This window comes from Saccopteryx bilineata, chromosome 1 (genome assembly GCF_036850765.1).
Source record: "Saccopteryx bilineata isolate mSacBil1 chromosome 1, mSacBil1_pri_phased_curated, whole genome shotgun sequence".
Lineage (NCBI taxonomy): Eukaryota > Metazoa > Chordata > Mammalia > Chiroptera > Emballonuridae > Saccopteryx > Saccopteryx bilineata.
This window is the reverse complement of record NC_089490.1, coordinates 271,067,805-271,084,009: the sequence shown is the minus strand read 5'-3', so window position 1 is coordinate 271,084,009 and position 16,205 is coordinate 271,067,805. Positions and strand designations below refer to the sequence as shown.

Sequence of the window (16,205 nt, the reverse complement as noted above, 5' to 3'; positions counted from 1 at the left end):
GTGGGCTGCCAGCACCTGACCCAGCTGGGTGCTGCCACCCATGTCTGTCACCAAAAGCCCTGGGGTTGCGTTGGGCTCTGGGCCCCACTCAGCCCTACTCAGTGCCACCCACACCTCTGCTCCCACACACAGGCCCCTGGGGCCCGGCCAGCACAGCCTGTCCACTGTCCCCAGGCCTCCCCAGCCTGGCATTACTGGGGCCTCTCGGGTACAACTTCCCCCAAAACCTTGTGTTCGCTGGGACCTCGTCAAGTGCTCAAGAGATAAGACTGTGGCTCTGGCTTGTCTGTTTCTTGGCTTTTCTGCGGTGGCCTTGTTTCTTGAGAGGGCGATGAAGATGCAGGAGGCGGGGCCAAGAGGTCTCGGGACAGGTGCTCACATTTGCCCCCTTAAGCACGAATGCTGTAGACAGGGGCCAAACAGAAGCAAGTGCTGCTGGATTCCAGCGCGGGTATCTGTGAAACATCCTGGGAAGTATCGTCTTGACGTTGTCGCTCCAGGAGTTAACAGTTAACGTGGAGGAGTGTCTGCGCAAGCTTTCCTTCACTGGCCAGGCACTGTTCCCATCTCTTCATTATGGACGTCACAAAGTACACCGTATCATAAGGAGGTGAGAGGTGTGACTCCTGCCCGCCAGAGGGCGCCACTGCCCGCGGGAGTTGGTGGGATGGACTTGCACAGGCGGGGCCAGGCAGCGGTCATTTCCGTTTGGACATTTCTGTGCTGTACAGACTCAAAAGCAGCAGACACACTCGGCTTCTGATATGTTTGCTGGTGTTTCAGTGCACTTGCAAGTAGTTTTTAAAACTAGGGTTTGGGGGCAGAGTCAAGTTCAGGCCCCATCCGATCTCCCTGCCAGCCAGCCAGCAGCACAGCACTTGCCTGAGGGCTGTGGCAGAGCTGCAAGGATCAGCTGGGATTAATTAAATAAATTCCCCGAATGTGAGACCAGGTGTAAGAGCTCTGCACACTGAGGAATGGACCCAGTTCGGGATGGCAAGTGTTTCTTTAAAAATCCCAATGCTGTGTGGCTGTCACCGCAGGATTTCATGTGTGAATGGAGTACAGATATGCCCCCACGAGAGGGCGCTCTGCCCTGGGGCAGCTAGGCACCAGCTGGGGTCTGATGATCTGAACACCTGGAAAACTGATTTGGGAGTGCTGCAGCCATGAAAGACCCTTACAGCATCTAGTTCTCCCTGCACACGTGGCCTCGGCTCACGGACACACACCAGTTACTCAGAAATCCCGAGCGGCTTTACAATGGCCACCAACAGGGACAAGATGGCAAAGGGCAGGGGGAGACAGTAGCAGCTGATGCATTGGCTCCTCCAGAGTCTCATCGCAAAGAGCCCAGCGCCTCCATGTCAACCTTGGTCCAGGCAGCCCTGGACAGTGGCCTGAAGTGTCTGTCCCCTTATCATAAACCAAATCTGGGGCTTAGGGTTTTTTTTTTCTTTTTTAGAGCAATAAAATGGGAGGAAACATTACCCATTAATCTGGAGTTCTATATTAATTTTCCTTCTACAAACGTCTGTGTAAACAGAGACTGACACACAGATACACCCTCAGTGCAGCACGAGCACCCACAAGCTGGTACAGGTGAACTGACTATTTGAGCTCGTTTTAGAATAGGGTGTGATGTGTTACAAAATACACATATTTTTATTATGTTGGGGGAGGGGAACCTTAATTACAAGTTGACCACCAATTTTATTGATTCTTAAAAACAGTTCCACGAAGGTGAATGCAAAGTCGCCTGCACAAACTCTCAAGAGGCCCGAAAGCCCACTTGCTTGTCTCAGCTGGAGGAAGGAGTCCCACTGTCCTGCCATCGGGGACACTGCCAGCCAAGGTTCCGTGTCCTGCAGACACCGTCACTGCCCCTTTTCCTGACCCTCCCAGGGGGGTCACACTGTTCCACAGGGAGGCATCGTGGAAGCTGGGCTGTGAGCTCCATGACGGTTTACGCGTGAGCCCAGAGAACAAGCATCCTGCCTCCCGTTGAGAGGACTGTGTGTGTGTTTAGAGAGAACTGACCACCTCCTCTGCCCTGCTGTCCATGTCTGTGTCCACTTAAGATTCTGCTGCTGGCCCCACCCACCCATGCCCTCCTCTTCGCTCTCATGGCCCCACCTCCTGAATATCTTGACCACTGTTTGAGGGGCACCTCACGCCTCCCTGGTGGCTGCCCTTCTTCCACTATGATCCGTGCTCGGCACGGGGAAGCAGAACCCGCCCCTGCGCACGCAGCAGTGCACCAAGGCACAGCTGCTCCCCCAGACCACGCCCTTTGGGCTTCAGAATGAACAGCCACAGGAGGGTTGCCGTGCTGCATGTTCAGTCCTGGCTAGGTAACATCAAGGCCTCGCCACCCTGCGCGTCTCAGTCCACGGCATTCGAAGCGTGAGGCGCCACAATAAAAACGTGAACGTCATCATGCCACCAGGGCCCGTCTTGGAATCGTACGTGAAAGATACAATTGTACTTTTCTTTGCTTACATACGGTTTTATGGGTTACACAGAATCACTTCATAACTGGGAAACATCAGTGGTATCAAACGTGTTCATCTCAACACGACATCCGTCGAGAGCACGGAGGAAAGAGCAGAGGAAGAGTGAAGGGCCTTCTCCACGTGTCCACCCGGTGGCGCCTCAGCCACCCGCACCAGAGACAGGAGCCGGCGCCCGGTTGGGGCCGCCAGCTGGGGCGTGCGCGCTAGGACGGGTGGTGGTGGTGGTAGTGGTGATGGTGGTGGTGCTCGTGATGGTGGTGGTGTTCGTGGCGCTGCACCACGGGCCCCGAGAAGCCCTCCCCCACCAGCACGGGCGGCAGGTCCCGCACCACCTCGTGCTCCATGACCGCAGGCTGGCCCAGTGCCGCCTTCAGTGGTGAGTGGCCCTCCCTGCCCTTCTGCCGGTACCGCTTATGGCCGTAGGGCTGTGGCGGGGGCTGTGGCGGGGGCTGTGGGAGGTGGTGGCCATCCTGGGAGGGCTGGGGCAGGGCGGCCGGTGGGTAGTAGCTGAAGGCCCTCCCGAGCTTGTTCCCACCGGGCATGCCCCCACTGGGCACTCCGGGCGGCCTGCCCGAGCCCTTGGGGGACTTGAGGAACTGCTTTTCCTGTCCCTTCAGCCGGGGTTGCACATCCAGAGCCCGGGCGGTGGACTCACCACCCAGAAGAACATGGTCAGCCAGCACCTGGGACCTGCGGTTGTGCATGTTGTGAGCATCTGACTCCTGGGAGCGAGACCTGCTCGGAGGGTGTGAGGCCTTGCCCTGGTGCTCCTGCTTGGCCTGTGCCGGCGGGGACCCTGCACACATGGGACACAGACTGTGAGGCCCTTTGCAGGGCCTGGACATCACACCTCGGACCAGGCACTCTCACACACACCTGGATGCAATGCAGCAGCAGCATGGTTGTTGCAGGGGCCCTAGAGCCCTCAGGCCAGGGCACTGCTCCTAAGGGAGGGGTCCATACCCTGGGCCTCTTGCCCAGGAGACTACCCCAGTACCTACCAGGTCCGAATTTGGACGTGTAGTTCTCTATTCCGGCCAGGTCCAGGTAGTGGTTTCTCCGCTCAGTGTTCTCATCCACACAGTACGGTCCCCTCACGGGGCAGGGGTGGGGGTCAGCATTGGGCCTCCTGTGTGGGGCATAAGGCAGAAGGGGCCTGACTTCCACACAAGACCAGAGCAAACATCCCTCAGAGATTAAGGGGGCACTGGAACAGATGGTCCTGGGCAGTGGGCTCTGACCAGTGTCCGCCTCCCAGAGAGGAACATCAGAAAGGGTGGGTGTCCAAGGCAGCAAGATCCCCAGGGGCCCAGGGCCCCATCCAGACCCCGGGACCACTGTTGCGAGTTGTCTTAGGGAACCTGGAACTCCCATCTTCTGGGCCACGTAGAATGCCCAGTCAGGCCCCGAGTCAGAGAGCGGGTCACTGCCCTGGGACCTCCACTGTCCGTGTCACCTCCACAGCTCGTGAGTGGAACCCCAGTGTGCCAAAGACTATGCCAGACTGAGGCTCTGAGGCTGAGCTGCCCTTTAAGCCTCACCTGTCTCAGAGAGGTGCTGGGTGTGCCCAGCCCCAGCCGGAGTGCCGGGCCATAAGACAGTACCCTCACCCCAATGGGAAGCTGTTCCCAGGGTTCCCCTGTACCCAGGTCCTTGTCCTGGCAGTTTGCCCTGAGGGGGAAGCCCCTGCAAGAAGCAGGGGTGTGGCTGGGCTGCACCAACCTGGGGAGGGTGCACCTGGAGGACAGTGCTGGACCCCAGCTCCTCACCTGATGTGAGCAGACAGTCTCCTGTCGGCCACCCTGGGGTCCTCGGAGATCTCACCCTCTGTCCTGCAGCGAGTGGGCTCCCGCTCTGAAAGAGTGGATTCACGCATTCATTGGTTCACGTGTTCATTCATTCACTCCTTCACGAGCAAACACTTCTGAGCCCCCACCAGGTGCCAGGCCCCACTTTCCATGTCTAGGAAACCACAGAGGTTTTGCTCTGGTGGGGGTGGGAGAGGAATGGGGTTAACAGTAACCCCTGTGGCTTGGTAGGTGGGAGATGAGGAGGGTTGTGGGGGTGCAGAGTGGGGGTGGGGGCCAGGAAGAGGTCTTCAGGGCATCTGAGCAGGGACCCAGGCCCCTCACCCTCACCCTGGCCAGTGAGAGGACCCTCCCTCCTCTTGCTGGAGGGCTCAGGACTGACGGTCAGCTTCACGCGCAGGGTCTTACTGCTGCCGGAGGAGTGGTTGACTGAGGCGTCGACGACCTCGTAGATGGTATGCATCAGGCTGGACATGTCCTAAGGATGGCACTGATGTCACGGACACTGGTGGACTGGTCTGGGGACTGCCCGCCCACGCCACTACCTCCAGGCGGCCTGCCTGTTGGAGCCCCTCTGCGTCCCACAGACCCTGGCTCAGTCAGGATGACTCACTGAGCAGCCTTTCTCAGCCCAAATTTAGCCCCACAAGGCACCAAACAGACGGGCAGGTAGCCCTGCTTTTGCTGGCATCACATTTCTTGGACTTTTCAAATTCACACTGAATTTATATGTTCAAAGGACTTTGCAATCAGGTAACTACCAAAGTGTTGCTCTTTAACCCAAAGACACTATTTCCGTGTCCTACATGTTTGCTTCCTTTCAAGGGCACCATGCCCATCCTGGACACACAGGCCAGCAGAGGGGAGGGCCAGGGGCACTACTGGGACCCTCACCACCTTGAGGAGGGGCAGCTGGCCTCACTGAGCCTCAGAGGGCTCCAGAAGCAGGCTGTGCAGGAAACAGTGCTGACCACCTGGGGCCATAGGACTCCCTGGGCTCCACTGGTTACCTGGGTCAGTCACTCCCGCCCGCCCTCCTGAGAAAGGTCTAGCCTCTCCTCCCACCCCAGAGGGCTTAGCCTGTCTCCCCATCACTGACGCCAGAGGCAGCAGTATCTGTCTGCTGCCAGACCCCTGCCCCGTGGACCATGTTCTCAAGACACAAGCATATCACCTCCCTGGTGGCCTTCCCACTGTTGTCAAAGCCGTAGAGCGTGAAGGTCCACTCCTGGCGGTTGTCCTCCTCCACTGAGACATCACATTGGAGTGCCTGCAGGGCACATGGGGACAGGGGCAGGTGGGGTCGTCACCCTGCACTGGGACCCCGAGCTTCCCCATCTCTTGGGAAAACAGGCCGCCTCCCATTGACCCCTCAAGCTCCTGCCCTGGATGGGCCGGGAGACCAATGGTGGACCTCTGTGTCATTCCCATGGTACTGGCATCACACCTGGGGAGTGCTGGGTTGTTGCTGCCAGCCACCTGGCCAGTTCTGGCTGGATTCGCAGCAGCTCTTTCCTTGCACAACCCTCACCCCCCCCCCGCCCCCACCGCCTTCCCCAGAGCTTGTGGGTGTTGGAACCATAGGCAAGTTTTGCTTAACTCCTCCAACTGACAGAACCTCGGGTCAGCTGCCCAGGCAGGAGCCCGTTCTAGGACTGATGTGCGCCTAGCCCAGCTGCAGACGCCCCTGCACCGGGAGGTGGAGCAAAGACCTACGTCAATGTTCAGGTGCTTTTTGCCCAGGCCTCGCGGGCCCTCGCGGTTTGCCACTCTTTCGACATCCTCCGCACTGAAGAGCTGTCCTGTACCCTCTCGGCCTTCAGCCTTCTCGGGAGGGAGTGCCACTGGAGGTACAAGAAGGAGTGAGGAAGCGCGTTGCCCCTCATCCGGCCCAAGCAGGCGGCTCCGGGCAGTGGAGATGCGGGAAGGCGCGCTGGGGAGCCTGTGGTCCTTCCTAGTGCGCCTGAGCCGCCAGCCCACCCTTCCAGAACAAGGACCTGTCAGAGGGTCTGTGCCGAGGGCATGATCTGTGTCCTCACCTGGGCTAGCCATGGCCAGGTGTGTCCTCCGCTCTCGCCTCGGATGGCCATGGCCAGCTGTGTCCTGCTGGCTCTACCCCACCCGGCCAGCAGGGGCTCTGGAGGGCAAGGTGGGGGGGAGGCTGCCCTGGGCTGGTCTGGGTCTGGTGGGGAAGCTAAGGAGCATGGAGCGCGGGTGGTCTACGTCATCACGGACTCGGCTCATCCAGGTCCCCTGAGGGCAGGTTTTGGGCATATGCCTGGGGTACAGAGTACAGTGTGAGGTTTGGGGAGCAGGACTTACCCTCAAGAGGACACTGGTCCTCCCGGAAAGGTCCGTCCTTCAGATCCCCACTGAGAAGCTCCTGTAGGGAGAACAGGGAGAGTGTGACCACAAGGCTCAGCAGGGCCGCCATGGACACTAGCCTTCTTGGCTGTCACTACAGAGACACCAACCTGTCCCCACCTCACTAAGCCTCAGGTTTTTAGAAAGTAAAATACATGCACATCCCACGGTGTCGTCCGGTTCCATTAGAACCATCTCCGGGACAAGACGCAGCTGCCAGACAGGAACTAGGGGAGTGCTGCCCCCTAGCTGCCGAGAACCCAGGGGGCTGGGCTCCCTGCTGTGGTGGGAAAGGGCCTCCCCGGGGCAGCCAGGTGAGGCCGAGGGGCCTGCTTAGGGAAGCCCCTCAGCTTCCAGAGCCAATCCCAAAACCAGTCATGGAGAAATGGAAGATTCCCAGTGTACAGAGATGTGTTGTACAATTGGACACCTGAAACCTCTATAATTTTGTTAACCAGGGTCAACCCAACAAATTCAATTAAAAAAAAAGAAAGAAAGAAAAACAAGAGACTTCCAACAGAAACTTGACAGAACAAAAGTTCACATGGTCCTCGTAAAGAGCCCACAAAGTAAAGAACACGAGGAAAGGCAACGAGAACAGGGGGATCAGGGAAGCACCCTGAACCAGAGGACTCCGCCTGACAGACACGTGCCTGCACGAGCCGCTCGCTCCAGGGACAGGAGTGTTTCCCAGGGCTCTTGGACGAGCACAAGCCCTCTACTCCCCAGACATTTCTGTCCTGGCTTGATGGCTGCAGAGTGTTGACGGCCCAGCAGACAGTAGATGCAGAGTGTCTGCGTGTGGACACAAACCCCCAGGGCTCCTTGACGGGGCAGCCCTCTAGTCCACAGTTTTAGCCCTCCTCCTGACCGGAGCCACAGCCTCACTAGAGGCCCCTCATCTTTCCCTTGGCTACAGGCCTGGAATCCAATGACAGGAAGCCCATCAGGGTCACCCCTGATGCTCAGCGGTCCTTGGCCAGGGCCCTGGCAGGGGCTGGTGGAAGGTTCCAGATGGACCTGCTGCCATCCCCAGGCTACCGGCCGTGAGGAGGACACCTCCAGGGTGTAAGCACTGTGGAGTCAGACAGATTTGTACTGCCAGCTCTCCTCCTGTTGTGCCAAAGGGCTGACAGTTAGAGTCTACCTATCCGGGAGGTCACGTCTGCACCCTGCCGTCCCAAGGCGGCACAGCGGGCGAGGGCGCCTCGTGCCCAGCCGGTGGGAGAGAGACACGGCAACCCTTGGCCATGGGAGCAGCCTCTTCCCCTCCCGCTTTATGTTTCATCAAAAACATCCGAACCCCGGTGTTGGCCTGGCAGCATCTGAACGCTGACCACTGACCACAGGAACCTGTTGGCATGAGGTGACCCAAGGCACCCAGTCACTGAAAGAGACGAGAGGGAGCTTTGGTTCCACGTCCACCACGTCCACAGCACCAGCCACGTGGCCACTATGCCTGTCACATGCTCTCGGCTTCCTCACCCAGGAAGCCTGGCGCCCCCAGCTAGACTCTCCAGCGAGGCCCTGCGAGTGACCCCAGGCAGCACACGTCCATCGGCTGTTGGAAAAGGGACGCCTGCCTTCCTCCAAAGCACTGCACACAATGCTTCTTAAAAAAGCACGGCATCTCCAGCCCATTCTTTCTGAGGGGCTCAATGGCAGCAGACAAAACAAAAGAAAAACCAAACACTTCCATCCAAACATACAAACTGCTTCTTTCTAAAGGGGCATCGAGGAGGAACATAAAATGCCCTAAACATCTGGGTACATGGAACTGAGGAGATCAAAACACACCCAATTTCGGGCTCTCAACTCCCTGCGTTTGGTGAGGATGAGCCTGGACATCCCCTCTGCATGTAGAATGGAACCCCGGCAGGTTCCACTGAGGTCTCCTCGCAACCTACTGGGAATACAGCGGGGGTGACCTGAGGGATGAAACACCAGCCTCTCGGGGCTTTTGGAAGATCTGTTCGGCCGCAGATGAGCCGCTGAGCGGGTGAGTTCTGAAATGGGCAGAGAGGACGGTGGGCCCATGCATGTGAAGGGAAGGCTTCCCGGGGCTCCAGCAGGGCCGTGGGCACCACCATGGGGCACCCAGGACAGGTCGGACACCATCACTGCTGAGACCACACCCTGAGGAAGATGGGACGTTGAGGGTGTGTGACTCGGGCCCAGGGAGGGCTCTGAATGAGCCGAGAGACCCCTGCTCTCTGCCCTGTGTCTTTCTCTCCTTATGCCCCACACCACAGCTCCATGTGTACCCTCAGAACGAGGCTACTTACACCGTTCATTTTTAGGATTCCAGTTGGGGAATATGCTTGAGCTTGATTTAATAAGAAATAACACCTACTTATTAAAAGATACTACTTCCTTCCCTTTTTGTACAGCCTCTGACACCTGGAAAACTTGATTTTGCCACGGTGCTAACGGCTCGCGCAGGGTTCTGCGAGCGCCCGTTGGGGCTCACGCACCAAGCAGTGCAGGGGCCCGAGAGCTCCAAGGGCTTTCCTGGCCTCTGGGCGGGGCTGAGCTGACAGTGAGATAAAAAGCCCAACCATGTCTAAAAACCTGATTTTTGGTTAAATTTTTTCCTGCAAAATTTAAACAAGCCATGAAGCTGAGGTCCCAGGCATTTTGGTGGAGCAGGGGCGGTGCCCGGACTTCCTGGGTGTGGGGAAAAAACGGTGCTGGAGGTCTAAGGTCTACGACAACAGAAATCATGTTATAAAGCAGGGGTCCCCAAACTTTTTACACAGGGGGCCAGTTCACTGTCCCTCAGACCGTTGGAGGGCCAGACTATAAAAAAAACTATGAACAAATCCCCATGCACACTGCACATATCTTATTTTAGAGTAAAAAACCAAAACGGGAACAAATACAATATTTAAAATAAAGAACAAGTAAATTTAAATCAACAAACTGACCAGTATTTCAATGGGAACTATGCTCCTCTCACTGACCACCAATGAAAGAGGTGCCCCTTCCGGAAGTGCTGCAAGGGCTGGATAAATGGCCTCAGGGGGCCGCATGTGGCCCGTGGGCCGTAGTTTGGGGACCCCTGTTATAAAGGGTAGTCAGAATCAGCTGGTGTCCAGGCTGGGACTGCCGTCTGGAGCCTGCAGGGAGGGCCAGTGGCCCCTCAAGACTGCCACAGTGGAAAAAAAAAAAAAAAAGAAGGCCCTGGCCGGTTGGCTCAGTGGTAGAGCGTTGGCCTGGCGTGCAGAAGTCTCGGGTTCGATTCCCGGCCAGGGCACACAGGAGAGGCACCCATCTGCTTCTCCACCCCTCCCCCTCTCCTTCCTCTCTGTCTCTTCGCCTCCCGCAGCCAAGGCTCTATTGGAGCAAAGATGGCCCGGGCGCTGGGGATGGCTCCGTGGCCTCTGCCCCACGTGCTAGAATGGCTCTGGTCTCGACAGAGCGACGCCCCGGATGGGCAGAGCATCACCCCCTGGTGGGCGTGCCGGGTGGATCCCGGTCGGGCGCATGCGGGAGTCTGTCTGACTACCTCCCTGTTTCCAGCTTCAGAAAAATAAAAAATAAAAAAAAAGACTGCCACAGTGGATACTGAGACCTTCGGGAGGCCCCAGCTTGTACCTTCTCTGGGACACGGAGCGGGGTAGACGGGAAACTTGCTTGGTAAAGAGCCCCCTTCTATCCCAGGGTTCTGACTACTGCCTCTTCTACCATGTCCCCTCAACAACACCCAAGGGGCCCAGCCAGACTAAGGTCCAAGTGCTCAGATCCTGCATGATTCTAGATGATTCCACCCCGACCTGAGCACACTATCATCTCATTACAATCAGAGAAGTAAAAAGTAAATGGTAGTACTGTGTCCTCCAAATGTAAGGGGCTGCGACCAAGTGTGCACAGCACTTGGAAGAAGTTGCTCGGCAAAACTGCCAAAGCTCCAGACCCACTTCCAGGAAAGTGCCAGAACCGAGCAGAGCCGGTGGTGCAGCTCCGATAGGACATGCAGCCAGGAGACAGCGGGCAGGTGAGCGCAGACCCTGGTCAGCCTCCTGTACTGCTCCCAACGCTGCAGTAATGAAGGATGGATACAATAGGCAGCAGTGGATACAACAGCCTGTGACTAGTGCTGTCACATTCCTGGAAGTTCCATTTGAAAAATATGTTCATCCACATAGATCCCAACACTAGAATCCACAGTGTTTATCTATGAGCTATACCAGCTACTACCTCTGAGATGCAGAGAGGCTAAAACATTTGGGAGAAAAGTAACAATTCTTGTCCCTGTGACCGGTGGTTTCAGTCAAATTCGTCCTGGTTACATAAAAATGCCCTTTAATCTGAGCTGCTTTGGCTAAACAGGAGGGCCAAAAGCTTTCATTGTGATGGATAAACTTACCACAGAGATGTTGGCCAGATGTGTGGCCCCTCCCTGTTGGGGTGACCTCCTAGGCTGTTGAATCCCAGATAATTGGGGCCCTCAAGTGAGACAGGGCACAAACACACCCCATCTCTTGAAGTCCAGGAAGTGCCCACCTCCCACAGAGCCCTGCCCAGGGCAGGACAGCTGTCCCCCTTCCCCCCTTCTGGGGACGCCCCTCACCAGCCTTCCTGATCTGAGATCCCTGTGGTAGAGACCCCCCAACCCCCTCCTGGAACATCAGTTGTTGCTCACTCCTTTTGCCAACCCCAAAGGTATCCCAGCCTCATCCCTATGAAAGTCTGCAACCCTGCCTGTCTTCCCAATCTCGCCCCTGGCTGAGGGAGGGGCAGGAGACAGGCTCCTTTTTAAGGCACTGAAGGTGAGATAGGAAAGGAGAAACCGTTTGTGAGGCAAATAACCACATCTTGAGTGTCTCTGCTTTTCAGTGTTCACATATTCCTTCAAAATTTGGTGCATCTGGGATCTTAGCAAACACATTCCCAGTTTTCAGGGGCCTCTTGTTTTCCTTGGAAACCCCACGCTCTTGCGTAAAACAAAGGCTTCCCTTTCCCGCCCCTGGGAAAGATCTTTGAAGAAACCAGTGTGGCAGAATTACTGCTTCTTGCAGGGGAACCTGAGCAAGGCGGAGCATCATGAAAAAAAGGACCTTGTAAGACCCGCTTCTTTTCCAAACAGCAGCCCTTGGGGTTAATTCCGTTGTGTCCTCCCAGGAAGGGCAGCTGTCTCCTCTTTTCCAAACGGTTAAAACCTGTGTGTGTGTTTTACTTGAAAGAGCCGTTGTTAGCTCAGCCTACAGTTCTTTAAAGGAGGTTAAAGCAGAGGTCTTGGGGATATGGGCTTCAATAAACAGGGTCTGTGGAGGACAACTGGGCCTGGGGGACAGTGTAACTGTGTCCTAGGGCAGCAGTAACAAATGGTCACAAACTGGGGGCTTAAACAATAGAAATGTATGCTTTCACAGTTCTGGGGCAGAGATCAGAAAGCCAAGTGTCACAGGGCAGCACTCCCCCCCTCCCCCCCAGAGGCTCCAGGGGAGGACCCAATCTGTCTCTTCCGGCTCCTGGTGGCCCAGTTGTTCCTGGGCCACATCCCTCCAACATGCTGTCGCCTCTCCCTGTGTCTCTTCTGTGTCAAGTCTCCCATTGCCCCCTCTTAGAAAGACACCTACGTGGGAAGTTAGGGCTCCACCAGGATGAAGGTCACATCTACTGAGACCCTTTTCCACATCAAGTCACAGCCATAGGTCCGAGGGAGGAGGACAGGGACCTACGGGGCCAGTGTTCAGCTCCCGCTGTCTGAAGCCGGACCTGGTCTCCGTTCTGCTGACTGGCCAGCGCTCCTGAATCAGCCACATCACCGCTTGGGCCTCGGTTTCCTTTCCGTGAAACAAGGAAGGGGTTCCGAGGAGGGAGCTGGGACTCTCCGGGTGCCCACGGTGTGCCACACTGCGAGATCTTCACCCCAATGGGGAGACCTGTGCTGTGACGGTAACTAAGCTAACCCTGTCAGCTCTGACACCTGAACTTGCTGACAGATCCGACCTAAACAGGCCAGGAACAAGGGTGAGGGTGGAGGGGACGCAGATACTCCTTCAAGCGAGAACCGTGAACACACTGCCGGAAGCCCGTTTGCTTCTCTATGTAGATTCTTTGCACTCTCCAAGAGGCCTCGCAGGCTTGCGTTCCTGAGAATGTGGTGCTCTCCAGAGGCAAATATTTATTCTGACCAGAAAACCAGCTCTGTGTGCTGAGTCCCAGGAACAGGTCCCTTTTCTGTGAGAGGGTCCAGGGTATTTGTGGCGAGAATCAGTGAGACCGCCAGGAGAGGCAGTGACACCTGGCTGCACCCCACCCACAACGCAGGAGCTGCGCTCTTGAAACTGTCCTTTTATACCATTAAAGCGAAGTTGGGTGACCTGCCCAGTGGAGCTCACAGCCCCTGCTGGCTCACGACCTAAAACACCAGCACCCCTGGGCTTCTGGACGTGCTGCTTCCTGAATACGAGGTCAAGGCTGCCCCTCAGAGTCTAGGTGATTTCCCAAATCCTGTGTCTCCTCCCCCCTAGTGTAGAGGGGGCAGGAGGGAGCTCTGTGTGGACCAAAGTCCAAGCAGGTGAGAAAGAGAGGAAGAGAGACAGAGACAGAGGTGGGGCACAGAGGGGCTCCTTTGGGGATGACCAGGGAGAGGATAACTGAGCAGACATGTTGGTGGCACTTCCCCAGAACTAACTGCTCTTACCGGGACAGGCACTGGATGCCTCCTCCGTTACTCAGAGGGTCCTTCAGGAGGGGATGGCCTTAAGTGCTGGGTGAATCTTTGGGATCATGGGGCCTGCAGGGCCCACACTTGTGGTCACAGGGGTTATGTAGAAGGTGACATTCACCAAGTGTCCCCATGAAGTCAGAAACAAGATAGAGCCATTCTGGGTACACTCAGTCACAGTGCATTCAAACAGTGCTCGTGGAGTCTAAGTCCCTCTCCACGGCTGCACCCTGCTCCCGGGTCCACCCCACATGGCTATGAGGGGCACTGGGTGGCAACAAGGACAGTGCATGGTGACAGGAGTGGTCTGGTGGGGATTCTGGTCAGCAGGGGCTTGTCCTTGACAGGCAACACCCTGGGCAGGCGAAGCAGGTAGCTTCACCTCGTGGGGAAGGCAGGGCCTTGGGGAGAGCTGGGAAAAGGTCTGTTGCCTCAACTCCAGCTTCCGCAGTTAGCACGGCCTGCCAGTCATGGAACTCTCCAGAGGCAAAGGCAGCCATGTCAGGAGCTACCAAGGGCAACCTTGCTCCTCTTTGTGGGCAGCTCAGCGTGCGGTTCATCCTGCAAAATGTGACGGTCCCAGTGCTGGGTGGCACGGGTGGGGCTGGGGCCCGGGAACCGCCTGCCCAGTTATGATGGACCCCGGAGCTACAGGGCCCACTGCAGGCAGGCAAGGATTGTGTGGCTCAGAAGAGGCAAAGGGGTACAGGAGGGAGGCCTGGTGGGCAGGGGTCCCCCAGGGGAGGTGTCCATGGCTTGTGCTGTAGGTGGCCAAGGCCACTCAGGACAGTTTGGGAGGTGTCTGGGGCTGGGTGAAGGTGGAGAACAATGTGACATCCAGGCCAGGATGACTTGGGCCGGGGAGGTGCCTGGGCTTCCACTTACGGCCTGCAGGACACCAGATGTGCTGTGGGACGGATGTGGAGAGGTGGGGGAGGGTTGGGGTCATCAGGCAGCACACACAACTGGACCATGCAGGATAGACAAAGGGCAAGGCTGGGAGCCAAGGAATCCCAAGGGCTGGGACACCCCAGAGAGGGTGAGGGGAGGTGTCAGGGCCAGAGGGTCAAGGGTGTTAGAGACTAGAACAAGGAGGCCCATGGCACAGCTGGGAGGATGGGCACCTTGGGACCTGTGAAGGAGCAGGTGAAGGCTGGCGGGAGGAAAGAGGTGGGGAGATGGGGGGTGGGGCTGCAGGTGGAGGGAGGGGACTGGAGGCCTGTGCTCTGTGCTCCATGGGAGCCTCGGGCGGGAGAGGCTCCATCACTAGGCGCTCCTGCAGAGAAACATGGACTTGGAGGGGGGCAGCTGCTTCCAAGGCTGTTATTTAAATAAAAGAACGCCATCGGCAGGGCCAGGAATTCAAGGCGCGTTTCCAGACGCCACCGGATTGAAGGCTGTGTGGGAACACATCTGCCCCCGAGTGTCTAAGGGAATCGGGCTACTCTCAGAGGTTGTTGTTTGTAAGAAACGCGCTGTGAGGGGGTGGAGGCTGATTTCTGCTGGTTGCCAGTGGATGGAATTTGACTTCAAGGTGATCCGCCAGCGTCTGTCTGGAAACACCACGGCAGCTTTGAAGTGGAAGTCTCAGTTTCAACGGCTAAACAGTTTCAGATGTGACAATGTAGTTTTATGGGCTTAATAATTCCGACACATGTGCAGCTGAGGCCCACGAAGGGTCCCATTCAAGGGGCCGCTGTAACTGTTACTCTGAACTTCTGGTTTTAAAGTGAAAGATTAGGGACGATGAAACCAAGCATTCATGGGCAGGGGGCCGTGCAGACAGGCTTTCCAATGAGCTGCAGATGGTTTTAGTTGCTTTCTTTCAAAATTAAAATACAGCTTCAAGATCCAAGAGGGGCGTTTCTAGATTTTGCCCATCGGTACTTCTGGGTTAGGACTGTTTAATCAGACTTTGTAATAACCAAATTTGGAGTTTACATCTAGAAACTTGGTCATTTGGGATCAAAGGCTCTCCTAAAATAAACATGTGTCTCCTCACATGATAGCAGTGATTTATGTCCTGTACGAGGTCTCTGTCTTCTTATCCCTGTCTCAGCTTTTCACAATTTTGCTCATTTTAACAACACCCAAAATGTATTACACACACCACTTACCCTGGTCTATGGAGACTTATCTGTTGGCGTTCATCCACCCCCAAAATCACCCATGACCCTAGAGAAGGCTCCCAAGGGCCCCACACTTAGACCTTACTGGAGAATGAGTGCCAAGCCTGGTGACTGAAAACACATACCATGGGGACAGAAGCATCCTCTGGTAACACATTGGGGACAGGTGTGTCCACAGATGACATACACTACCAGGGATCCAGCCTGGTAGACGGCCCAAAGTGTATGTCATTATGAAGAGATGACCAAGGGTGGAACCAGGCCCCCCTGCTACAGGAGTAACTGCCTCGTCAACACATGCAGGGACAACATCGTCTTCAGTGGGAGGTCAGTGAGGAGCTGGGTTTAACCACGTGGGGGCCAGGATTCTTCCTCCCACACTTGGGGAGAGGGTCCTGGCAACTCCTGTTGCCCACATTACCTGACATGATTGGGAAGAGAAGCAGTAGAGCCCCTGATCCCGAACCCCAGGCTTGTCACTGGGACCAGAACCCACATCCTGCCAGTCTCCACTTGAATCGAGTGTGGCTAAGGATGAGCAGGCGTCCCTGGGTCGGGACTGAAAAGTTTCAGCACAGATACTAAATGCAAGTGAGTATATACATGCATGTGCATATCTAGTCTACGAATACATATGTATATATGTGGTTAATATGCATTATATATACACAATATGTACACACACACACACACACAGCATTTGTACACTCAC

At 56.3% G+C, this 16,205-nt stretch overlaps 1 protein-coding gene across 2 annotated transcripts in view; it reads right to left on the bottom strand.

Annotated features, from left to right (window-relative positions):
- Nucleotides 1-2,122: 2,122 nt before the first annotated feature.
- Nucleotides 2,123-16,205, bottom strand: part of NKD2 (NKD inhibitor of WNT signaling pathway 2) — a 31,578-nt gene continuing 17,495 nt past the window's right edge. For both annotated transcript variants that reach the window (XM_066243134.1, XM_066243139.1), the window contains 7 exons: nucleotides 6,647-6,707; nucleotides 6,041-6,168; nucleotides 5,499-5,594; nucleotides 4,655-4,802; nucleotides 4,286-4,370; nucleotides 3,518-3,645; nucleotides 2,123-3,312 (listed from right to left, as the gene is read on the bottom strand). In XM_066243134.1, the coding sequence (XP_066099231.1) occupies nucleotides 2,720-3,312; nucleotides 3,518-3,645; nucleotides 4,286-4,370; nucleotides 4,655-4,802; nucleotides 5,499-5,594; nucleotides 6,041-6,168; nucleotides 6,647-6,707 (1,239 nt within the window). In that variant the 3' untranslated portion in view covers nucleotides 2,123-2,719. The remainder of the gene's footprint in view (nucleotides 3,313-3,517; nucleotides 3,646-4,285; nucleotides 4,371-4,654; nucleotides 4,803-5,498; nucleotides 5,595-6,040; nucleotides 6,169-6,646; nucleotides 6,708-16,205) is intronic.